The sequence below is a fragment of the Leptosomus discolor genome, chromosome 9 (assembly GCF_034619465.1).
Source record: "Leptosomus discolor isolate bLepDis1 chromosome 9, bLepDis1.hap2, whole genome shotgun sequence".
In the NCBI taxonomy this organism is placed as follows: Eukaryota; Metazoa; Chordata; class Aves; order Leptosomiformes; family Leptosomidae; genus Leptosomus; species Leptosomus discolor.
The window spans coordinates 48,748,230-48,773,066 of record NC_141399.1 but is presented as its reverse complement, the minus strand read 5'-3'; the positions used below and the strand labels follow the sequence as shown (position 1 = coordinate 48,773,066).

At 61.4% G+C, this 24,837-nt stretch overlaps 2 protein-coding genes across 2 annotated transcripts; one reads left to right on the top strand and one right to left on the bottom strand.

Moving 5' to 3' along the window:
• Positions 1-1,539: 1,539 nt before the first annotated feature.
• On the bottom strand, positions 1,540-18,933 carry AIFM1 (apoptosis inducing factor mitochondria associated 1). Its single transcript, XM_086470406.1, has 18 exons — positions 18,840-18,933; positions 17,215-17,357; positions 14,166-14,259; positions 13,252-13,285; positions 12,492-12,496; positions 12,073-12,176; positions 11,823-11,953; positions 11,007-11,097; positions 10,158-10,242; positions 9,434-9,510; positions 8,155-8,263; positions 7,340-7,447; positions 6,273-6,361; positions 6,052-6,192; positions 5,416-5,558; positions 3,512-3,636; positions 2,766-2,962; positions 1,540-1,746 (listed from the first exon to the last, which is right to left on the bottom strand). Exons 1-18 carry the CDS (start codon positions 18,931-18,933, stop codon positions 1,675-1,677), a joined length of 1,842 nt encoding a protein of 613 aa, XP_086326532.1. The 3' UTR covers positions 1,540-1,674.
• Positions 18,934-19,079: 146 nt separating this feature from the next.
• On the top strand, positions 19,080-24,632 carry MARS2 (methionyl-tRNA synthetase 2, mitochondrial). The gene is made up of 3 exons (XM_086470407.1): positions 19,080-19,311; positions 19,500-19,834; positions 23,413-24,632. The coding sequence occupies exons 1-3, from the start codon at positions 19,080-19,082 to the stop codon at positions 24,589-24,591; spliced, it is 1,746 nt and encodes a 581-aa protein (XP_086326533.1). The 3' UTR covers positions 24,592-24,632.
• Positions 24,633-24,837: the final 205 nt, after the last annotated feature.

The following is a 24,837-nucleotide window of genomic DNA, read 5'->3' as shown; positions in this document are numbered from 1 at the left end:
ACCAGGCCCAGAGGAGCATCAGGGGAAAACTGTTGGGGTTCATTGACTGAAGACCACGCTCGGGAGCAGCAGCCATCGGTGGTGCCCTCCGGCTCTGGCTGTCCCCGCTGCCGCCCCCGCCTGCTGCTGGCTGGGGGCACGGCCTTCCAGCGGCTCCAGCACGGCCTGCTCGCTCCTGCCATGTCCTCCGGCTGCCGCACGTCGCCAGAGGTCACCTTCAGAGCGGAAAGGAGAGAAGGGGGCTTGTAATGGCCACCTGGCTCCCACCAGCAAAGGCCTGCCGGGGAGCTGCCGGCAGCGGGGGCTGCAGGAGGGGACGGGGCTGCAGGAGGGGACGGGGCTGCAGGAGGGGACGGGGCTGCAGCCCTGCGGTGGGAGCAGCGGCCGGCCCCAGGCAGAGGGAGGCTCATCCCCCTGGCCCAGCCTGACCTTGGCTCTCACCTCCCGGCATCCGACGTTGAGCTGCTCCGACGGCACCGCGGGGAAACGCTGCTCCTCGCCCTGCTGCCGCTGGAGCTCGCTCCCCTCCGGGCCGCCCCACTGCCGCTGTGGGGCGGATTTCCTGAGCCGGCCGGGCTGCGCTTGCTGTGGGGCTGGCCGCTCCTCTCCAGCTCCGTCTCCACGGACAGGACGGCCCGATTCTCCGCAGCAGCCTCGTGCTGCACCCGCAGCGACCCGTCCTTGCCGCGCACCCCGAGCCCTGCTGGGCCCTGCTCTGCCACGCGTCCCCGGCGCCCTGGGTGCCGCATCCTGCCCCGGGAAGCTGGTGCAGGGGCCCTGCCAGCAGCACCGGTGTGCCAGCGTGCGGCCGGGTCGCTCGGTGGGGGCTCCCGAGGGGCTTCTTTTGTAAGGGGGGGTGGGCCGGGTGAGTGGCCGTCGGTGCCATTACAGGCCGGGCCAGGCAGGTGGTGGTGGCACCATTACCGGCCAGGAACGTGGCTGTTGGTGCCGTTACAGGCCAGGCTGGGCACGTGGCCATCACCATTACGCCTCCCTCTGACCTGCCCCCGGCGGTGCTGGCTGCCCTCCCACCGCCTCAGCCTCCACCCTCAAGCCCCCGCTTTTCCCAGCCACAAAAAGACCCCAAAGCGCCTTTTTCCAGTCTTTTTTGCCACGAATCCCCGCCCTGGTGGGCGCTGACCTGCTGCCGGAGCTGGTCTCTCAGGCCCCTGCAGACCCGCAGGGTTCGGTCCCATTCAGCTGGGGGAACTCCGCTCCCCACCGCGCTTTGGGCCCGGCCCTCCAGCCAGCTGCTCCCCAGGGAAGGGTTCGCCCGTCCAGGTGCCGAGCAGCCAGTTCCTCCCGCCGGCTGCCGCGGGAAACGGGGCCCAAGGCTGTACTGAAGCCCAGACGACCACAGCCCCAGCCCTGCCCTCAGCAGGTCACCTTCTCCCCTCCTCCCCCGCCTCGGGATGCCCCTTTCCCACCCAGGCAGCCCGCGGCAGGCTCCCCCGCTGGGGAGTGCAGAAGAGGCAGCTCCGCCGGCTCCTCCGTGCTCCCCTTCCCAACCTGGCAACGCCGGACTGCGGGAAGGCGGCGTTTAACTTAAACAATCCGACTTTATTGGTGCCAGCATTCGAGCTCGGGGTGACCGGAATATTCACAAGCACTGGGAGGCAGCTGTCCCAGCCGAAGGGGCGTGCGCAGCCGGCTGCCCCGCTGCCCTCCCGGAGTTCAGTCTTCGTGGATGTTGAAAAGCTTTGCTACTTCGTTGAAGTCATCGTGCTCCTCGCCGTCTTTGATGATCTGAAGGAGGGGAGAGGGCATTAAAACCCGCACGTACCATAAACCACCAGTGCCGCGAGACCCTGGGATGAGTTTCCCGGACCCTCTCCGGAGCTCTGCTGACCACAAGGCGCCAACCCCCCGGCCCGCAGCACCGCAGCAGCGCTCGCCACAGCCAAAGAGGTTCTAGGGGAGTCGTAAAGGCAGCCCTCTGCCCACGGGAACGGCGGGAGTCAGGACCAACCCTGCGCGGTCTCCGAGGAGCCACTCCAAGTGGCTTCAACCGGCAAACCGGCCTTTGGGAGGAGGAGAGTGAAAGGCCAAGGGTCCTGTACGAACCTGGCGCCCTCACGTAGAGGAAGGGCTGCAAGAGGAGCAAGGGAAGGGTCTCGTTTCCTGGGGACGGGAGAAGTAACGGGCTTAAACTGCATCCTGAAAGCTCCAGATCAGATACCGAGGGAAACTTCCAACACTGAGAATAGCTCCTTGGGGGACAGATCACCTGGGGATGGTGCGGGATCGCTCCCCTAGTTTGACCTATGGCAGTTCTCCGGCGATGCCAAAGGGCCCGAGGGCAGCTGAGCTTATGCTGGGGGACGGAGAGGGGCTACGGGGGGCGGGGACAGGCTAAGCGCCTACTCGAGGCTGCCTCCAGCCCTGGCTCTCCCTGGCTGCGCGTCTGGGACGACGGATGTTTAAGACTCTTTCAGACACCCGTGCGTTAGCGCAAAACCGGGACGTTTCGCTCTGAAGCTCGGCCGCACGCGGCTCGTGCCTGTCCTTACTACAGCCCTGCGCAAGGCTGGAAGCGTGAACCCGGCTCGAGTTGTTCCCGCGAGAATTTTGAACAAACCCGCCGGGAAGCACAAGGAGGCCTCCCGGAGCTCGCCCCAGACAGGGCTCCCGCTGGCTACGGCGCCGCTCCGCTCCAGACACCCGCATTTTGCCGTCCTCCTTTCGCAGAGGCAGGTGGGTTTTCCCACGAGAAGATCCCCGAGCTAAGCAGGCCCCGCCGCTCAGCGAGCTCGTCCTGCACTGACCTTGCGAGCGATCGGCATCCTGTTGAAGATGTTCCACAGGACGATGCCCACCACGACTTTATCCCTGAGGTAGAAAATGACGCCTTTGCCATAATCCTCTCCTTGCTTTGGGACTCGGGGCGCTGGTGAAGAGCTTGGAAAAACGCGAACTTCTGAGGCTTCTGCTTCTGTCTCGCTCTCCGACCGAATACCTGTCCCTAACGCAAAGGCAGGAGGGTTCAAACACCCAGCGCAGAAACGAGCGGCAGCTCTTTGCCTGGGGCGGGGAAAGCGGGCGGAAGCGCGGGGCTCCCTGACGGAGCGCCCCCCTCCCAGCTGCCCCCGGCAGAAGCGAAGTTCCAGCCGCAGGAGAACGGGGCGCCCCTCGCACGAAGCGCCCCGCCAACCGCTCCCGGCTCCCACCCCCAAACGCCGAGGGCGGAGCAGTCTGCGGCCGCACGCACGGGCCCGTCGTGCCCAGAGCCCCGCCACCGCTCCTGGGCGAAACCCCCTCGTCCGGTCGCTACGGAGGAAATGAAACTTCACGGGGAAAAACGTCCTACTTTGGGCAAAGGCGTCACACGCCATCAGTGTCACGCATTAACCACGTTGTTTTGAGATCAAACCCAGCCTTCAGGTCTAGGGAAGCAGCAGCCAGACCGACGTCTGCCACTGCTCTGCAGCGAGACCTGACGGACCGCGGCCGCCCGCCCCAGACACAGCCCCCCCGCGCAGGCAGGCAGCCCCCCGCCCGCCCCCAGCCCTACCCGACTGCTCCGTCGCGCTTTTCGGGGTGTCTTTTGCCGTCGCTTTCGCAAAGACTCCTACTGTTGGCAAACTGCTGTCGACGAGGCCAATGGCTTCGTACCCTACATTAGGGCCCAGATCGCTCCTAGGGACGAAGCGGAAGACAAGAACAACCGTTGGTAGGGCCAGCGAGAGGGACACCAGGCAGCTCCACCCAGCCCCGAACGCTGGCTGAGCGCGGCGTGAGAGCAGGGCTCGCAGGCTGACCGGCGCCTCGGCCTCTTCCGCGGGGCCCAGCGGCGAAGGAGCAGCCAAGGCGCCGCCAGGCGAAGGCCACCAGCTTCGGAAGAAACCAGGAGAGCGAAGGAGAACCGAAGCCGCCTCAGGCCTGCTCCCTCCGAGGGAAGGCGGGCGGCCTCCCAGAGCTGCCTCTGCCTGCGCCCTGCAGAGAGGCAAGGCCTGAGCTCAGCGGCAGCCGGGAGGGTCGGGACGCAGCCAGCGGGCACTCGCCAAAGCCTCGGGGTCGCTCGCCGAGCACGAGCGGGCCCTGCAGGCGGAGCTGGGGCAGCAGCAAGGGTCCCTCCGGGCCCTGGTAACACCACGGGCCCAACCCCTGGCCGTGCCGAGTCACACGCACCGGACTCTGCCGCACAGGCCTTTATCTAGCGTGTCTCTCGGGGGGCTTTCAAAGCCGGCTGGAGAGGAGAACACGTTGCTGTGACGCCCCCTGCACGGGGCGCCTGCTGCGTCTGAACCGGGGGTGCTCACAGCAGCCACCGCAGCCGCGGGTTGGGGCCCGTCCAGAAGACGGATGCGTCCCCCAGAAGAATTTGGGTATCTCTGTATGTCTGTCACTACCTCCTGGCCAGAATCCTCCAGCACAGACTGGGGTCACTGAGAGTAAAACCAGTAACAGGCCAGGCAACGAGAGCAGGCACCCAGCAGTGGGTGAGTCAGAGCTCGGGGGGGATCCCGAGCATCCTGAAAAAAGGTAAGAGCAGCTCCTGCCGCCGGAGGAGCTCCGGCCACCGGAGGAGCTCCGGCCAGCTGCCCACCTTACAGCCCAGGGGAAGGGAGTCTCTGCCAGGGAGGGCTGCAACCCCCCGAGCTAATGAACCCCAGGGCTGCAGCTCCCGTCCCCGCCTGCCCGTGCCACCGTCGGAGCAGCCTGGAGAAGAACGGGCTGGAGCGGCTGCTCGTGTCCCCGTGCAACAGCAAACAAGGAACCCTTCTGGGCCAGGGTCCGGGCAGCGCAGACCAAGTGCCCAGGTAAACGACAGCAAGTCACAACTAATGATTTTTGAGGGGATTTCTCCATGACAAGTAAAACTCTTTTCCCCATATTTAAACTCCTGCTAACTTGAAGTTCCTGACCTTGAGCTAACAGGCTTTGGGATTTTAATTTTGTTCGTTTTGTTTCGAAAAGAACTTCAAGGAGACACAGCAGAGCAGCGCATTTGCTCGATACCTCTCTGGAAAACAGCAACCTTGCACGTACGCTCCTGGGTGCGGCGCCGCATTGCTATAAAGCCTCAGTTCAGGCGGGCAGCAGAGGTGCCACAGCCGAAACCAAGGGGTCGTGCTGGGCACCTTCGGGTAACCCTGACAGAACAGCGGCTGCTGAGTTCAGCCTGTAAATTCGCCTGCCCTGAGGAAAGGGGCTGCTCTTTATCGCTACTCGCTTGGCCGAACGGGACTCACTCGGGGAGCAACTGGGATCTGCGGGGAGGACACACGTTTCAGAGCGGAGCAGCGAATGCTGAAACGCCCTCCCGTTCCCTGAGCTTCTGGGAACGAGCAGCTGGACGCGGTATTTGCTGGTTTCGCTGCGCTCGGGGAACAGAAGCCTTTACGAGGTGGCACCTTGTCACGGCTCCTGCCGCGTGGCCAAGCGAGAGACACCAAAAGCAGAAATCGCCGTTACCAGAACATGGACTGGTGCCAGTAGGGCTTCGCAGCTCCTGTCATGTTTTCCCCGGCTAGCCTCCCGCTCACGACAGCGTGATCATGGTGCTCGACACGTCTCCTGCCCAGCTTGATGTCGTAGAAGCAGGCGGCATCCCCTGCCTTAAAAAGAAGGACTCAGCGAGGACCGAGCATCGACATCGAAAGCTTCAATTAACGCACAACACAAAGGCACGGGGCAGGGAACAAAGGGGAACCATGAGCCGAGTTTTTCAGGCAGACCCCAACCAAACACCACTTTATCCCACTCCCCAGGCTACGCCAGTCCCAGTTTCTCAGCATTTTTCACGGATCTTTGGAAGAACGACAGCACCAGGTACGTCTTTCCAGAGGAATCAGCCTCGGCTCCCACCGGAGGGACTCCTGCGCAATAATCCGCACTATCTTTAGGTCACCCCAACTCCTCTTACGCAGCATAAATATTCAAAAACTCGCCCGGTCGTTACCACAGCAACGCAGCGGCGGCTGCGCCGCCCGAGCGGGCTCCAGGCGGGCGGCAGCTCTGCGCCGCCGCCGGCCTCACCGCGGCGCAGGCCGCGGCCCCGTAACCGCGCGTTCCGACCCGCGGGCGGCGAGCTCCTCCGCGCGCACTCACCACCCAGATGTTGGAGCGCGCCTGCAGCTCCGCGTTCACCCTGAACCCTCCGAAGTCCGAGTCCACCTCCAGCCCCGCCGACTTGGCCAGCTCCACGTTAGGCTCCAGCCCTACCGCAGCCACGATGTGGTCGGTCTCCACCTGTTTGGGCACTCAGAGGGATCACCTTCGGGCTCCCAAGGCGCCCGCCAACTCTGTGCTCTCCCCGCTTTCCCGTTTACCTTCCGTCCGTCTTTCAGCTGGATCACCAGCCGGCTGCCGCTGACGGAGACAGACTTGACCACAGCGTTCGGCATCACGTTCACGCCCTCTGGGAACCAACAGAGGAAACGTTGCCCGGGGGTGGCCAGAGGCACCTCTGGTGCCACCAGACGCAGGCAGAGCAGGGGCCAGCTTAGGACCCAAGGGAGAGACCACCTCGTCTCTGCTGCATGTGCCAGTACAGCTTTGAGCGGGGCGCGAGGAGACAAACTCAGTGAAAAAGTCTGAAAGAGCTACTTAAATGGCAGCCAAAGGGACGTGTCTCGGGAAGACAAGGCCACATCCAAAAGAACTCCCCAGGGCAGGTCTCCAGGCACTGAGGACACGCAGGTACGCGTCGCCCCGCCACAGCCGGACCCAGAGGTCCGACACGGCACCTTCCACAGACAGAGTCACTCGGAGCTGGGGGTGCTCAGGCCCTGCAACCTGCAGCCCCGCTGCGTCCCCCCTCCCTCCAGCCCCACGCCACTCACCGAAGCACGGGAACAGCTTCCGCACTTCACAGAGCAAAGGGGAAAAAGGCACCTGGGATCTTACCCACCCCCCCGGCGCTACCCACCGCAGCGGCTGGCCCCGGCGAGGGGCACGCGTGGGGCTGCGCAGCCCTTCCCCCAGGACGGCCGTGCTGGGCCGTCCCAAGCACCGCTACCCGGGGCCGGAGCAACTCGGGGGAAGGGGCAGTGACTGCAAGACTGCACTGGTGCCAGGCGACAGAGGCCGTGAAAGCAGCTGCCAAGGAGGGCAGCAGGGAGGAGCAGCCGGAGGGGAAACCTCGGCGGCACCAGCGCGCGTTTGCTTGGCTCTCCCAGAGGAGCCGCGAAGGAGCCAGAGGCTCCCGGCAGCTCTGAGCTCCCCCAAGCTGCCCGAGCTGCAACTTGCTCAGTTCTGCACCCGGGCCGCCCTGCAGGGCACCAGGTCTTCCCCAGGCTCCGCTGACGAAGCGGAGCGCTGCATTTCGCAGGCGCTGCGCAGCAGCCGCTGGCCTGAACACCGCCGCTCTGCCGCGCGCACCGAAGGGCGGCTTCACCTCTGCGGACTTTCTCTGTGGTCCAGTTGCTCAGATACTCAGGCAAGACTTTGCCCATGTTGCCGTTCTCTGGAAACAGCTGAATCACCTCCAGGCCTCTGGTTCGTGCTGGAAGGGAAGCAGAGAGCAGGCTGCTTACAACCCACGGACGCGGCGCAGCGCACGGACCTCAGGACACAAGCCTGGGCTTCGCTTTACGCAAGGAGCTTGACAGAAGTTTCCAAAACAGGGAGTTCTGGCGCCCAGATTTTCCACAGGCGTCACAAAGTGACCACCCGCTGTTTTTCACAGACACCTGCAAACCCTAGGGTAGCAGACAGCAGGCTTCTAAGTAAAATGCGTAATATTTTGGAGAAAACCCTTCTCATCTGAAAAATTACCATAAAGGCACGACTCAAAAAGCTGCACGCACTCGACAGTGAGAATCCAGCTGTTCCCCTCTTTGAAATAACAGTTGTAGGGTGGCTTTGAGCATGGAGAGAGCACACACAACTCGTTCCAGGCTGGAATGACTTTGCAACAGGCGCTGGCCTGCAGAGCTCCCAGGGAGCCCGGCCTTTGGGGTGAGGGGCTGCCGGAGAGCCAGCGAGGGAGAACATGGAAAAGCAGGTCAGGCCACCCAGCCCAGGGAGCACAGGGGCACGAAGGTTATTTCAGGGAAACCACAAGTCTGCGCAAACACTCAGCAGTCGGGGAATGAAAAAGCAGTTTATACCGACAGTTTCTAACAGGGTTCATAACAGAGTGCTTGCGCTCGGTGCCTCTCACGTCTGCCGAGGCGCCGGGGGACAAGCTGCCTGCGGGAGCACGCTTACCTCTCCTTCCCAGAGCACAGGCCAGCTCACTGCCCAGAAAACCACCACCAATAATTGTGATGGACTTGACTTCTCTTGAAATCTTCTCCAGGCGTTTGAAGTCCTCAATCTGAAAGAAGGTTTACTCCCAGTTCAAATCTCCTCCAACGGGCATGGCAGCAGAAGATATTTTTCTCCAATTTCTCCCTTTGAACTAAGAGCAACTCTCTCCCCCGTGTAGCAAGGGAAACGTGCTGCTGCTTCCTCCCGTTTGTCTGTTGCACAGAAAAACAACTCTCTGGCTTCCTAATGTTGGTGCAAGTTTGCCCCTGTCCAGGCAACCTCAGATTCCTGCGTCTTCCCCAACTTCCAAGAGCGATTACAAGGAAATCTCTAGACACAGAGGTACTACAGCACACCCAGCACCACAAGGATGCCCCAGCTCACGTCACCCATCTTCCCCTTCCCACAGCTGAGCAGCCCAGACCCGAGGGGAAGTCCAGCCCAGAGCAGAAAGCTCCCACACAGGCTCTTATTCATCCCCTGAACAGGCGAAGGAGACGGGTGTACGCCTGCACCGAATCCCCTGCTTTCAAGAAAAGTGGAGTTTGTCAACAAAAAGCAACTCCACGGGGACAACCAGGAGACCACTGAGCACCTTCCACGTCTTTTACCCACTGTCCCGAGGCACAGGGTGAAGGAACGCCGCGGAGGAGGCTGTCGGTTTATCAGCTCACCAGAGAACGACCCAAGCCCCGCCACGAGCCGACCGCGCGCTCAGCTGGCACTTCAGCGCGCGAGGGCCCCCTCTGTCCTGCCCCTGGCCAAAGGGCAACCCCTTGCCCGTGTGCTGCGGAGCTGTGCCCGCTCCTTCGAGGCCGGGGAAGGGAGCTTGCCCCCTGCGCCCGCCCCCGGGCCCGAAGGCACGCGCTGCTCGCCGTCCACACTGACCTGCAGAGCTTACGCTGCCCTTTGCTAGCAGGCTGGGAGGGTGCAGCAAAGTCACACAGGAGGGAAACTAACCCAAAAAAAAGCCTTAGAAAAAAGATAATCACACATGATTACAGCTCTCGGGCCTGGGGCTCGCAGGCGGGCGGGCTCGCAGGCTCCCCCCCACCTACCTGCCTGGGGAAAAGGACGAAACAGCAAAGGGGCTCGGGGTTACCAGCGGGGGGAAGCAGCTGCCAAGGCAGGGCTGTCCTCGGCCCAGAGCAGAAGAGGTAAAAAAGCTGGAACAGCAGCAGCAGCTCTGATTTTTTCAGCCTCACCCCAGGACTAGCAGCGCCTGCAGGCTGATTACCTTTCGGAACAGCGTCAGCCTTTTTTGGACATCTTTTCCTGCTCTTTCAATGGCGGGGAGGTTCCTTGGGGAACCACCTGAGGACAGAGAGAGAGAGAGAGAGAGACTAATGACACCACGGCCACGTCACTGGCTATCCAGACAATGCACAGCTACCTGAAATCCGGCCTGTGCTTTCCAAACTGTCCCAAAACGCTCTATTCCCTGTTGCTGTCTGGGTCTCTAACGCGAAGGACCTTCTGTGTGAGCAGCAGGTGACCCAACAGTCACGCAGGGGAAACAGATCTAACGCCACACGCCTTGCGCCAGGGACGGGGAACAGCCAGTTCCACTGGAACCACCGAGGGCTGCACAGCTGCCAGGGTTCGGCGCCGGAGCAGCGCTCTGCCCAAGCAAGAGCTGGTGGTTCTGCTGGCTCCTGCTGCCGGCAGGGTTCGAGGAGGCTGGCCTCTCCAGGAGCTCCTCGCCGAGCCGCCGGGGAAGTCACCTCCTCCTCCTTCCCCGCTGGTTTTCACAGGGCAAACCTGTGAGCGTCCCAGAGAAGCTGGCTGACGCGGGGCGGGCGAGAGCGCCGCTGGCACGGCTGTCTGTACGACCGCCCCTCGCACGACTGCCCTACAAGCGATTGACACGCACCGCAGGAGCTCCCCCGTCAGATAAACGCCACTGAACTAAAGAGCCTGGCACAAGGCAAAGCACAACGAGGAAAGACCCAACAACCCACCGGTGGCGATCAGGCATTTGTCGTAGGCTATCTGGGTGCCGTCGCTGAGCCTCACCACGTTGCCTCGAACGTCCATGTGCACAACCTGCAGAACGACACGAGCAGCAGAGCTCGAGCTGCCGCGCCCTGCGGGCCGCCGGAGCAGAACTCGCTCACTACGGCTTAGAGAAGCGAACTTGGAAGGAACCTTCTCCCACCTTTCCGTTTAGGGGGCAGGGGGGGGAAGGAGAAGACTGGAAATAGGAATTGAGACAACTTCTTTGGCAGCCAGCATAGATCAGGCAGATCTCCCCAGGGTCTGAGCCGAAGGAACAGACTCAGACACCCGGTGTGGTTCAGCAGCACGAGGAGCCACCGAAATCTTATTTTAGCAACACGTGAAAAACGGAGGGAGCGAATCCATCAGAACCCCCTCCACAAGCTTCTCCACCTCCCTGCTGCTTCTGCACAACGCTCTTGCTCACATTATGACCCACCACCCGGATCTCTACTCTCCTCACCTCACCCTCTGACCGACGTACAGCCTAGTCCCCGTTTGGTCACACCCTGTCTCTGAGCTCCACATATTCTCCTCCCACACCCAAACCCGAGGCTTATCCTTCCCTCTTCCTCACCTTCCCTCAGCTCACTGCTACCCCTCACGGCTTCCCCCGTGCTCAAGCTTCACTCGTGCTGTCCTTAAGGCGGGCACAGGCCCTGCTTCATCACATACCCTTGTCCCAAACCGTGCACGGCCTCCCCCTCCTCAGCCAAACTCCCCCCCCGCAGTTGTTGGGTTTCAGCGCAGAGCACAGGCCCTGCTCGGGAAGAACCGCGCGACGCCACAGCAGCAGCCAGTGCTGTACCCACCTTCTTGCCGCAGAGAACGGCCACTCCACCATTTTCTACAAAAGGCAGATCCCGAACGGGCACGTAGAAGGACGGCGGCTGGAAATATATACTGAAAAAAGCTGCGTTACCAAACGGGCCCCGCTTCCTCCGCAACAGCAGCTACTCCGCAACTACCAGCGAACAAAGGCAACCGTAACGAGCTCCAGAGTTCTTGTTTATCTATTTTTAAGAATTAAAGTCTTCACACTGTTGAGTTCAAGGGTTTAGATCAGGAAGGCTTTATCACAAAAGCTGCAGGAATCAAATGCGACGCAGGGTCCCTGGAGCTCTGCTTGAAACTGTGAAGCTCTGCCCCCCCCCCCTCACCGTTAACTTACTCCACAGGATTCCTGCAGGGTGGTCTCTAAGGGAATAAGGGAACCACAGCCCGGTTTGAGAGGCACCAAGGACCGAGCTCACCCTGGCGCGCGGAGCGGCACCGCCGCACCTTTTGCTCTGCTCCTCGCCCGACCTGTCTGCGAGATCTCAGCCCCGCCGGGAAGCCGCGCGCCCGCGCCCCACACCACGGAGCCTCGGGGACCCCGCCAGGCAGTGCTAAACACCGGCCACGGCGGGCAGCGCGCTGTCCCCTCTTCGCCCGACACCCGCAGCCACACGCACACCCCGGGCTCTCTTCGGAGCGGGCGCGAACGCAGGAACTACCCAGGGGTGTGCGCGCAGCACCCCGGGGTCCCTCCGCGCTCTGCCCTGGCTCGCTCACGAGAACAGCCCGATCACCATCGACTTCTCGTTCAACGCTCTCCTCCGTCCCGGCTGCCCCCGGGGCACACACACCTCCTCTCCTTGCCGTTCCACTGCTTGAACCGCAGAGTCTCCGTCACGTCCGCGTCGTCTGAAAACCACAGCTCTTTGGAAAGAGGCGGGCGCATGTAGGGCAGGGCAGGATCTTCAGACACGATCAGCACCTTGAACGGGCCATTGAACACATCAGCCGCGCGGACGCCAGGCAAAGGGCAGAGGCTCTGAAGCAAGCGGGGTGTTTAGTCGCCCACGCGGCTCTGCTCTACAACAGGGCACCTCTTACCCGGGCACCGGGGTCACGAGCCCGAATGGATCTGGCAGCAGCAAAAGCAGCAGTTCCTCCACCGATCAGCAGGAAAGGAACGTGAGGTGGGACCTCGGGGCAAGCTGCAGGTGACAGAGGGGACAGCTTACTGCAAACACCGCAGGGAGAACGGCCCAGCCCCAAAACCAGGGTCTGTCACCAGGCGCCTGTCACTCACGGACTCCCCTGGGAAACCGCGCTGCCAACAGCATCTCCTCCCCTTCCCCTCCACCCCGGTACACTTCCCAACAACCACGCCGCTGCTTCACTCAAAGCTGCCTCCCTGCACAGATCAAACTGCCAGATTCCAGCAAATGATTTTTTCTAAGCCAGGTCCGCACAGCTGAGCTCGACGGCAATCGCAGAGTTTCGGAACAGGCCAGCAGCTCCGCTTTCACCGCCTCTATCTCAGAGCTACTGTCCTCTGGTTTCAGGTGTTAAAAAGAAGAACCTTCTCCATAACAGGCTCGAAACGCCACCATTTAGCCAGGCTGTTCACAGGGTTCGAGCCTTACTCCGAACAGGTGCCATGTGCCCAGCAGGCTCTCAAGGAGCTTCACTTTCCAAGCTGAGCTGTGTAAGAACGCTGCTCACAGCTGGGTGAAGCGGCTGTGAAGTCAGAGAATCACAAAGTTCATTTCCAGCATTCACCACGCAGTCTCAGAAGCTTCGTCCGAGGTCAGGATCAGACTCAGGACAGCAAAGACACGCTGGGCCTCTACAAGGCACTGGGGAGGCGACGCCCAGGCTCTGCAGCGCCAGTGTGCTGAGCTGGCAGGAGGGACACAGCCGGAGATCACTCGAAACACCCGGAGAAGAAATATGGCCTGGGCGTCATTCAACCCGGAAAACAACTTTCAGAATTACTTGGAAAATTCCAAACTGCAGAGTGTTTGATGGAGCTGCACGACTTCTTTAAGAACACGAATCCACTCGTGGGGCAAGACCAGGACTCCGCGCTGGCCATTCAGTTTACGGGAAAGTAAAGTTCCCCAAAAGACCAAGGCATATTTTTGTGTAGCTGTACCTGAACGGAGACCAACTGCTGAGTTCCTGCCAGAGCGCACGTCCCTCCCACGTGCGGGTCCTGCTCCTAAGCACCGTGCAGTTAAACCGCGCGCGGGTACGACACAGCCCGTTAAATATCACCATCGCGACTCACCTGCTGCGCCCCGAGAAGCGGCTTCTGTACCTGCAAGAGAAGACAGGGAGTCAATTCGGCGAGGGCACCGCAGCTGGGGAGCTGCCGCTCAGGGCTGCCTGCCCCCACAAAGGCACCGAGCCTCCAGAACCGCAGACCTGCCACGGCCTCCGCTGCAGCGCCCAGAGCCCCAGCCCTGACAAAACACCCTCTGCCCTCCCAAACCAAAGCGAGCAGTGTTCTGTCCCGCCTGCAGGACGTGCTTTCTGCTGGTTTCGGGGTACAGCGACACAACACACCCCATCTCCTACGACCCGCAGACACAGTCGTTACAGAACGAGCTCGATGGCTCAGACTCTGCCGTTGGAGACCTCGCAAATCAAGCGAGACCTTCAACGAGCGACCTGCGGCCCGCAGGCAGCCTGCACAGCGCCTCCGAGAGCCTCGCCAACGGCCTCGATTCCCCCCTCTGCCCGTGGCCCGAGCACAAGGCCTTCCCGCAGGCCCAGCCCTCGACAGGGGAGGCGGCAGGGCACAGAGGGTTCTGCGCTGGCAGACCGCAGGGCCCCTTCGGAATCACGGTGCCTCGGCCAGACTGCGTCGGGGGGGAAGCCAAAAGCAGGGCGAATTCTTTTCTCCTTTTATCACAGAAGGCCTAAAGCGGCAGAGAGGAGCCCCGAGAGACAACCTGCCTTGTCCTCAGGATTCTCTCTACGCCAGAGCCTTGTTCTGGGTCGCGGGGAGCCAGCCCTGCGCTGGGAAGACACGGGAATTCGCAAACAACGCAGCGCCCCCGGAATGACAACGCTGCGAAGGCGCCGCTTACGCTACCCCCTGCTTTCAGAAGGGCTCTGCTCCATTTGTTTGAGAGGTCACCAGCCAGCAGCTTCCCAAAGGCAGACCCAAACCAGACCGAGCAGGCAGTACCCACCGGAAGGGGACGATTCACTTTCTTGAGATCGCGTAGTTATCGTCGTGACGCGGCTGGTGAATCGCTCTTTGTTTTCTCTCAAAGTTCTGTACAACTGGAGAGGGACAAGGAGATATTTACCTCGTGTATCTTACAGCATCAAGCATCCTGCTTCTGCCCCCTGACAGGGTTTTGTCTCTCCTGCTTGCTCCGAAAAGCCCCCTGCTTTCAGCGGCTCGGACACCTCACTGAAAAGGCGCCCGTACAGGCATTACGTATGCAGAGCTACACCAGGAATGCGCCCAGAAAAGGATCTGCTCTGCGTGTGACGGGATGAATCTCGCTGTCTGGTTGCTCTCCACAAGCAAGTAACCAGCTTTCTGGAGCTGTCTGGCCTCTGGGCTGCAGCCCTGCTTCCAGAGGAACCACACACAGCGGAGGGAACGCAGCCGAACCCGCCCCAAGGCTGTTCGCAGGCTGGGCCGCGGCACGCGGCATAACCCGAGGCTGCGGAAAAGGAAGGCAAATTCAAGGCAAAAAGCAGGTCGCAGCTTCCAGAGGCTGGAGCAGCTGGACAGGAGAGGCAAACCGCCTCACTGGCTTGCTCTAGGCCAGACGTTACAGGCAGGGCGTTAGTGGCAGCACCACGGATGCCAGCAGTGCTCCTCGGACAGGAGCGTGGCTGCTCCACCTAACAGCCTCCAGCGGGAGATCCCCCCGTCTGAACGCTGACCCTCTGTCTGTCTGTCGGCTCGGGGTACAGCGTGAGCCCGTGCCTGTTCTGGGCACACCCCTTAGGGGTACAGACAAGGGCGGAACATATTTTAACTTCCAAGAAAACCTGGCGGAGCGGCAAAAGAGAACGGGGCTGCTGGAAGCAGGTCACAGCACGGTGTTTGCCCCCAGAGCGAGGAAATTAGAGGGCAGCAAACTTTTTTTTTTTTTAGGCAAAACCTAGCCTGGCGAATAATGCACATCACGTGTGCCTGACGTGACCTTCCATTCTGCATTGCTTACAAAAGAGAAAAACCCAATCGAGAAGGTCTGAGACGTAACCATCGATGCAGTTACTCTATTCTGAATCGTGAAAGAGTATCAAAGCTGGAACATTTCCAGCAAGAAACGAAAGCCTCCTGCCTGGGAAGGCACGGCAGGTAGTGCTGCAGCTGAGGCCAAACCGCCTGCCGTTAGCTAACCGAGCGTTGTGACATCCAAACCAGGCTGGGACAACCCTTGGGGGAGCTGAAGCCCCTCTCGCCCCCGAGACATTCTGCCTGTTACCCACCCCACGGTCAGGTGTGGGACAACCAGCAGACGGCCTCAAGCTGAGGAACGTAATGCCAGGCAGGACAGGGAGCGCAGGCAGACAAGAGCGCATGCGGGGAACCGACACAACGGCAAAAGTATCAGAAAACAAGAACTCAGCAGTGCTGAAAGGAAGGAAAGATGTTTTTAAAGTCTTTTGCTTAAACACGTAAAAGTTAAGGGTGACACAACTGCCTCTGCAGGCAGAACCGTGAAGCTTTCAAGCCAACGGGCAGATACAGCAAATCAAGTGTGACCCCTTAGAAACAAACGACCACCGCAGAGATGTGGGACACCAAACCAGGCTTGCAGGGTGACCCTTTCCAGAGGGACAGTGCCAAGGCCTCTCCCGTCAGAAACACGGCTGCCTGCTCGGCCGGATGCCGGAGTGACCTGCACTCTGCTCTGCACAAGTCACAAGCCAGTTCTCTGTCCTTTCCTCCAGCCCACTCGTATTTAGTTTTCATTTTGCAATTTTCAGTTCTCTTTCAAGGCTTTGCAGGCCAGCACTGCTGGTGCCAGAGCAGACGGGTTAACTGACTCGTGCCTGCCCGCCGCTTACAAACCAAAAACGGCTGGGTTTGGTTTCAGAGTCATTTAACGTGGAAAAGTCATCTCTAAGGCCGTTTTCCCCACTATGTTTGAGAATACCAAATCCATAAATTCAAGTTGTTTGACAATGTCCCTTGAAATGGAACACCTGAGGCCAGGGAGCACGCAGACGGTTTAGCTGAAGTAAACGGCTCACGTGTAGGACACAGAGAGAGGCACCCGCCCTCCGCCCTCCCCAGTTAAAACACATTTATTTAAGCATCTTACGTAAGCTCCTGTCCCAGTGACTGTTCCTCCTACAATTAAGTACAGCAATAGGTTGCTGCCAGCTTTGCCAGGAACACCTGCAGACGCCAGTGATCTAGAAGGGCATCTTAGATGAGGACATTGCAAAACTGTAGGTGAAGACAGGCAAGGAAAGAGAAGAGAGGGAAAGGGCTGAACATTAAGGACTTTTTGGGGAAAGCAGAACGTGGTTTGTAATTTCAGTCACCTTGTTCGTCAAAAAAGGTACAGCAGGGTCCAGTAAAGAAGATTTAAAGGGAAAAGACTTTTCCCCCATGCCCTGTTCTGAATTTCTTCTATTTCCCAGGAGCCTTCTGCACGTGAAGGGTTTCATCAGGAGGAAATCAGGCCTAGGAACTCTGAACGAATATGATCCTCTCAGAATTTGAAACAAAGACTTGTATGATGTAAACTCGGGACCCATCCGCTCCAAGGTAATGCGACTCACTCCCCAGGCCAGGCTGAAAAGCCTTATCCTTTTGGATCCTTCCAGCAGGGCATACAGGTACGCTCAGCGATGTTGGGTTGATTTGGCAGACCAACACAGCTAAAGGCTCGTGGTCCAAACGGAGGTTTGGCAAAGAATGGTTTACTTGGGCGTTAAAAGCATAGGCCACCCACCTCCCCACAGGAGCTGTGTGCCGCTGTCGCACACAAGGCGACAGAGCGAGCTGTGGTGGGTCACAGCATGTTAGAAGAGGGTGCCTTTGTAGTAAAGTAACCTACAAAGTAACTGAAATTACAGGTCAAACAAAAAAATATCACAAGAAGTTAATTTCCAGCCAGCTCAGTTAGCTCCCCTTGAGGTTTTCTGGAGAAGGAAAGATCTACAGAGATAAACAGCTACGCCGAGTTAACTGGAAGACAGCAAATGCCCGAGAGGAGAGATGTGTTGCAGCTTCTTTCCACGAACTGCCTTGCTACTTACATAGGCACCCGCTCCTAAGGTTGACAAGCCCACAATAAGGACAAAAACAGAACTATCGCCTTTGCCCCCGGGCACACCAGAGCTAGCCACTTGTCTGCTCCTCTGCAGTTCTACGGGCACATTCCAGCGCTGCAACAAGTTGCCTAAGGAACACAATTTATTAGAGAAAAACACAAAAAGACCATCAATACAGAGTTACGTTTTGAAATTTAGAGACCAAGTAACTTCTGAAACCAAGCAAAGCAGCTGCTCGTTTGAAAAGCCCGGCACCACATCTGAGCGACCGCGGCCAATTATCCTCTCCCACAGCAAGCGGCTCCAGGCAGTTGTGGATGCCAAAACCGCCTGTATGATCAAAGAGTAACCGAACAAATTAACAGCAGAAACGTCTCCCAGGAAGCTGGAAAGACTATCTCCAGCGGCAGGAGCCTTGGAGCCACACACACGTCGCTGGGAGAGCGCCTGGCGTGTGCTGCCCGTGGCTGCTCTCACACCCTCTCTGCTCTAAAGCCACGCTGTGCTCCACCGCCTGCCGGCAGAGGCCAACGGGACCGCGTGAGGACAGGCAGGAGGCACGGTCCTACCAGCAAAAAGCCCCTTTGCCAACACGGCTCGTCCCGCTGAGGTAAACCGCCCGCGGGAAGAGGCTTCTCCCGGCCGAAAGGAGCCGCCAGGCTCGCCGGTGCGGAGCAGGGCATCCGCCAGCCCGCAGGCAAGGCTGAACGGCTACGCCACGCTGGGCTTCACGGTGGTTTCATCCCAGGCTGCAATTACAGCTCCGCACGGAGCGACCAGGGCGGCTGCGGGGCGCCGGGCTCACGCACAGCCGCCGGCCGAAGCCCGCACAAGCGGTTGGGCTGTTCTGCGGCGCCGCCGCACGCAGCAAACGCCTTCTGCCTCGGGACGACGGGCGAGCTGCTGCGCCTCTTGGGTCTCTCTGCCCAAAGTTTGTGACATAAACCCAAAGGGGCACCACGGTGCCAAGCAGCTCCACCGAACTCGCGGCTTCCCCAAAACACACAAGTTTTCCCGCCCGCTCCCGGGAGCGCAGCGGCTGCACCCCCACCGCCCCGGGTGCGCGCCATCCCCACACCGTTCCTCACCCACCGGCCTTCTCTGATGTGGCTGCCGGTGGAGCCGGGCGGTCCGTCCCGCCGGCGAACCGAGGGCACAGCAACGCCCCGCGCCCCCGCCGCAAGCGCTTTTCTCCAATCACCTCCTAATTCGGCAGCGCCCAGCGCCGCTGGAACCGCGGGCCGGCTGCCCTCTGCCTGCCTAACGGGAACCGACAGCCCCCGAGCACGCCGCAGCTTCGGGAACCCGCCGTTCCCCACCGCCACCCGTCTGCCCGGGCGGCGGCCCGGCGGGGAGGGGGGCTCGGGCCGGGTGGGCCGCGCCGCCGCTCGACCCACGCACCCAGGCCCGGCGCCGCGGGAAAGGGGCTCCGCGACCCGCGTGTGCGAGGAAGCCAGCGGCAGAGAGCCCGCCCGCCACCCTCACGGAGCCCCGGACCCGCCGCCCCACGCCAGCCCCCCGGACTCGGGCCTGGGCCTGCCTTACCGGCAGGGCCCCGCCGGCCCGCCCGCCCCCGCGCCGGGGGGACACCGGCCCCGGCCCCGGCTCACCTGCGGCAGCGCGGCCCCGCGGCGCGGGGCTGAGGGGGCGCAGGGCCCGCGCCAGGCCCCCCGGGGCGGCCGCGGCCACGCAGCAGCGGAACATGTCGCCGGTCGCCTCACGTCGCTCCCGGCCCCGCCGGCTCGACCCCGCCGCCCGTACGCCGCATGCGCCGCCGCCCGCTCCCCATTGGCCTCCGCTGCCGCGCCTCCACCTACCCTTCCGGGCGGCCCCTCTGCCCCGCCGCCTCTATGGTGGGCGCCGCCATGTTGCGGCCGCCCCGCCGCCTCCCGCGCCCGCCCCGCTGCCGCGCCGCCGCCACCGCCACCGCCACCGGGCCCGGCCGCCGCCTCCTGCTCTCCACCCCCATCTTCTACGCTAACGGGCCGCCGCACATCGGGCACGTCTACTCCGCCCTGCTGGCCGACGCTCTGCACCGCTACCGCGGCCTCCGCGGCGCCGGCCCGGGCCGCCTCTCCACGGGTGAGTGTGGGCCCGCCGGGCCCCGCACCCTCGGCTCGCCCCCGGGGCTGCCCCACCTCCCCCGGGGCTGCTCCCCAGGCCCCGTCCCGAGGCCCCTGTGTCCCCGCGGGGACGGAGGAGGAGGGGGGTCGGCCGCCGCGCCCCCTCCCCACGGCCCCCGCAGCACTCCGGCCTCTCTCCCGTTCCAGGGACGGACGAGCACGGGCTGAAGATCCAGCAGGCCGCCGCCGCAGCGGGAACGTCCCCCCCGGAGCTCTGCGAGCGGGTCTCGGGCCTCTTTCGCCAAGCCTTGACCCAGGCCGCCGTCTCCTTCACCGACTTCATCCGCACCAGCGAGCCCCGCCACCGGCGAGCCGTGCTGCATTTCTGGGGTGCCCTGCGGGATGGCGGGGCTCTCTACAAAGGGGCTTACGAGGGCTGGTACTGCACTCCCGAGGAGTGCTTCCTGCCCGAGAGCCAGCTCGCCGAGCGCAGGGACGCTCAGGGACGCCCATGCAAGGTGTCTTTGGAGACCGGCCACCAGGTAACGGCACCGGCCCGGTGAAGGGCGGCCGCTCGTGCAGAAGCACTGTGCGTTCATCTCTTGCTCCGATCTGGCCAAATTTGGGGGTGTTTAATGCTTCCCGTAGCCTTTTACTTTGGCCTCTGGACACTTTTCACCAGTCTTATGGCGTGGGTTTTGGCCCTGCGTAAAACACCGTAACGGCACCGAGCCTGGTGCCCGAACAGCCGCGCTGGCGGGAGCGTGGGGCTGACCAAGAGGCTCCTGCGTTCTCTGGGCGGTGTCAGGAGCCGTGTGAGTTAACCCAGCAGCTGCAGGTAATCGTGCTTCAGAGCTAAGCAGAGGTTATGCTCTTGTGATGTTTGTACGAGGCTGGGGCTCGGCAGCGTTGGTTCACACAGAAAGGGCTGCGTTGGCGAGTGATGCCTCTCGATAAAGCACCGAACGTGGTTGGGGACAAGATAAGTTTCCAGGCAAAGAAATAATTCAGATCTAAAATTTAGATCTAGATCTAAAACAGAGTCAGCAGGCTTGAAGGTGAAATGTACCCCGAGAACAATTACTGGCCTTGGCTGCACATCGACCTGTCCAAGAGAAGCGGTGGTGTGTGTGGTGCAGAGACGATTTGCAGGGTGGTGGAACGAGATGGTGGGTGTTTGTCTCCAACCAGAAAGAGACAGTTGGGTGGTTTGTTGCTTGAGGGATTTGTGAAGGAAGCGGGAGGGGTTACAACATGCCATAAAACCCGTACTTCTGGGGAGTCTCTGATTTTTGGTATCCAGTAGAGCCTGGGGGTGAAAACGTGTAGCCCATCTTTGAGTGATGTTCCTCAGGTCTTCCTTGACCGCTGAGCGATGAGAGTCTGTTCTGTTGGAAATGACCCCCCCCCCCTTCACTCTGATATGGTGCTTTTCATCATTTACTGCGCAGAGAAGCTGGAGAGGAGCCACCAGAGGCTCCCAGTGTGGCCAGGGCACGGAGCACGGCCCGACAAGAGGTCGAGGGAACTGGGCCAGTTTGGTTTGGCAAACAGGACGGGGGGACGAGCTGAGGGCAGCCTACACCTGCTGGCAGGGCGGTACCCAGGGCACAGGCCACGTGCTGCTGGCCCGAGGGGCAGCGATGCCACCGGCTGCGCTGGGGGGCCAGGCTGGGCGCTGGGACAAGCTCTTTCCCCAGGAGGACGGTGCGATCCTGGGGCGGGTCCCCAGCGAGGTGGGGGTGTCCCAGCCTGGGCTGGGTAAAGCTCCAGTCACCCTTGGCTGGTGGCAGCCCTGCTATGAGCAGGCTGTGGGGCTGGAGAGAGGCGGAGGGTCCGTCCCACCTCTGCTCCTGGTTTTACGGGATCCTTCTGGTGTGGGGTGGGGGATCAGTTTACCCGTAGGGTGAGCAGCGGCTCCAGTGCAGGACTGGGAACGGAGCCGGTCCGTGTTCGCTGCGGGGAGAGCTGCTTTGACTGGAGTGTTGCGTTCATTGCCCAGGTCCAGCTGGGAGACGGTCAGTGCGTGGGGGTCCGCAGGGATTCTCTTTGTGAGGGGGGAGCGAGCTGGGAGCTGGCTGGAAGAGCACTGGGGGCTGGTAAACGGTGAGCTGAGCGTCAGCCAGCGGCGTGCCCGGGCAGCAGCGGCGGCCAGCGGGATCCTCTCGGGCTCTGTGAACAGGAGCGGTGCCTGTGCAAGGGACGCGGTTGTCCCCCTCTGCTCGGGGACTCCACCTGAGCGCTGCATCGCCCAGGACAGAAAACGTCCTTTACAAACTGGAAGAAGTTGGGTGAAGGGCCCCCGAGATGGTTGGGATGCTGGAGCACCTCCCGTTGGGGTGGGGCTGAGAGAGCTGGCTGCTGAGCCGCAGAGAAGACGGGATTTGGGGAGGGCCTAGCGGCAGAAGCTCCCTGGTAGCTACGAGGAGGTCATCAAGGAGACGGAGCCAGGTTCTTCTGACAGTGCGTGGCAGGAGGATGAGAGAGTGGGCCCGAACGGGAACGAGAGAGCTCGGACTGGATTTGCAGAGGGGCTTTTCCCCAGTGAGGACGGCCAAGCAGCAGAACAGGCTGCCTGGGGAAGTTTTCTGGTCTCCATCCTTCGAGGTTTTCAAGACATGCCTGGCTAAAGCCCCGAGGAGCCTGTCCTAACCCCGCAGGTGACCCTGCGCGGAGCAGGAGGCTGGACTAGAGACTTCCCGGGTGCTCCTGTGCTCGTCAGGTGAGGGCAGGAGGCACGGCACGCAGTTCTCTGCGGGGCAGGCGTTCCAGTAACTGCTCCCAGCAAGCCTGGAACAGGGACACCAGTTCTGCAGCTCCTGTCATTACTCTGCCCTTCGTCAGCCTCTCCCTGTGCTCCAGCCTCCACCTCACCAGTTCATAGGAGACAGGCTGTTTCTGGTCTCTCCTCGTCCCACTGGAGTACTTGCCACTCGCCTGCCGACCTCCCCTGCTGCCGGCCCCCAGCTGCAGAGCCAAACGCCCGGCCCGGGCAGCGCCTCGGGTGAAACGGCGGCAGGTCCCGCTTCGAGGTGGCTTTGGCGTCCCGAGGTGTTGCCAAGAGGGTCCCCGGACTGTGTAAAAGGGAACAGTGGGTGGAGGACGTGGCGTCGGCTCTGGGTGAAGTGTCACTCCTGGGCAGTGCTGAGAGCTGGTACCCAGAGACTGGAAAAGATTATGGAAAAGCATAAGGAATTTTGGGAGGGAACCAAAATGTTTTTGTGTAACTCGTTTGTGATTTGCGTAGGGAAGAATATTTCATTGGGGGTGACTTTCTAACCAAGTGAGCGAAGGCAGCGGTGGCTACTGGCTGCTGCTGAGGAACTGCTCCATCAGAAACCAGTTCCCTGCCGCTGGGACGAATTCATCCTGAGGGTATCTCGGTTTGAGGCGTGGGAGGCTCTTGGCTGCGGGTGTCAGTCAGAGGTTGTGGGGTTCGGTGCTGGACACTGAAACTCTCCTGCATGATGCCAAAGCCTGGGCTTTATCTCAGAGCCTTGCTTAGCTTTCAAGGTGAGAACTCTTGACACAGCTCGCTCATACCGCATCTGCCCACCAAATTCTCACTGATTTAGCCAAATGTGTCCTTTAATGAACTTAGCCGTGGGGGAGAAGAGCTGTCAGTACTTGAGCAAGTCTGTGGGCTAGTGAAGTCAGCAGCTGAGGCGCACTGAGGTGGGGAAGGGTGGAAGGCAGCACCCAGGAGAAAGGCAAAGGCACGCCCCAGGGTTGTTGGTAAGGCAGCAGTAACGTCATTTTGCCTTTTCTTGGTTTTCTACTATTGCTGCGAAACTACATTTCTAAGAAAGTGTATTCTTGTTTCCCGATTCTTGCCCGACGACACCCAAATCGGGCAGGCGGGGAGGTTTTCCTTCCCTGGGGGAATCTTGAAGAGCAGTGCCGCGCCATCCCGAGTGCCTGCCTCCTCCTGGGGAGCGCAGGAGGCGAGGTCTGGGCAGAGGAGGTGCCCGCTAGTCGCAGAAGGGCACCGGGGGCTTCGCACGTCCGGGGGGGGGCGCAGCCAGCCGCAGCGGGGGCCGGCAGGGAGCACCGCGTGCGGAGCGTCGAAGGGTTTGCCGAGCGTTTTGGGCCGTAACTCTTTCCTCTCCCGCCTCCTCAGGTGCACTGGACCAAGGAGGAGAACTACATGTTCAGGCTCTCGGCGTTCCGGGAGCCGCTGCGGCGGTGGCTGCGGGACAACCCGCGCGCCGTTTCCCCCGAGCCTTTCTACCGGCGCGTGCTGCGCTGGCTGGACGAGGACTTGCCCGACTTGTCGGTCTCCCGTGAGAGGAGCCGGCTGCAGTGGGGCATCCCCGTCCCCGGCGACGCCACGCAAACCATCTACGTGTGGGTGGACGCCCTGGTGAACTACCTGAGCGCGGTGGGCTACCCCGAGGCGCACGGGGAGTGGTGGCCGGCCGCGCGCCACGTGGTGGGCAAGGACATCCTCAAGTTCCACGCGGTCTACTGGCCGGCGCTGCTGCTGGCGGCGGGGCTGGCGCCCCCCGAGCGCATCCTGGTGCACTCCCACTGGACGGTCCGGGGGCAGAAGATGTCCAAGAGCCTGGGCAACGTGGTGGAGCCCTCGGCTTGTATCGGACGGTTCACGGCTGACGGCTTCCGGTACTTCCTGCTGCGGCAGGGCGTCCCCGAGCGGGACTGTGACTATTACGAGGAGAAGGTGGTTAAGGTGGTGAATTCGGAGCTGGCAGACGCGCTTGGGGGGCTTCTGAATCGGTCGACAGCCCTCAGCATCAACCCCAGCAACACCTACCCTTGTTTCTCAGAGTCTTGTTTTCCAAAGATCTCGGACTACAGCGGGGAGAAAGCTGCGGGCAGGGCTTCTGCTGAAGACTACGAGTTCGTGGCGTCCGTGGCTTCTCTGCCTCTGCAGGTGGCTGGGTGTTTTGAGGGTTTCCAGATCTACAAGGCTTTAGAGTGTGTTGCCCTGTGCGTGAGGCAGACCAACAGTTTCTTCCAGAGACACAGGCCTTGGAAACTCGACCGAAAGGACCCCGCAGAGCAGCTCTGGCTTGACACCATCATCCACGTCACGCTGGAGTGCCTGCGTGTCTACGGGACGCTCCTGCAGCCCGTGATCCCGCACGCTGCAGACAAGCTGCTTTCCAGGCTGGCGGTGGAGCCAGAAGAGAGGGGTCTCTCGAGTTTGACATTCCTGCCACGCTACGATGGGGAGCCGTGTCCCTTCGAAGGGAGACAGCTCGGACCGGACACCGGCGTCTTGTTTCCCAGACTGGAGAAGTCAAGGCAGCACCAGAGGGAAACCGAGAAGCTCTAGTCTGTGACAGGCAGCTCCTGGAAATAAAAGCCTCCGGGAAAACTCCCGGAAAAATGCTGTGTTTGTTAAAAGCATGTTCCCCCCCGCGGAATCAGAGGAGGGGTTGGGTTGGAAGGGACCTAAAGATCACCTGGGGCCACCTCTCCAGCCTGTCTGGGTCCCTCTGGGACTCCCTTCCCCCCAGCGCGTCGCCGTGCCGCGCCGCTTGGCGTCACCGGCAAATCTGCCGAGCGTGCGCTCGATCCC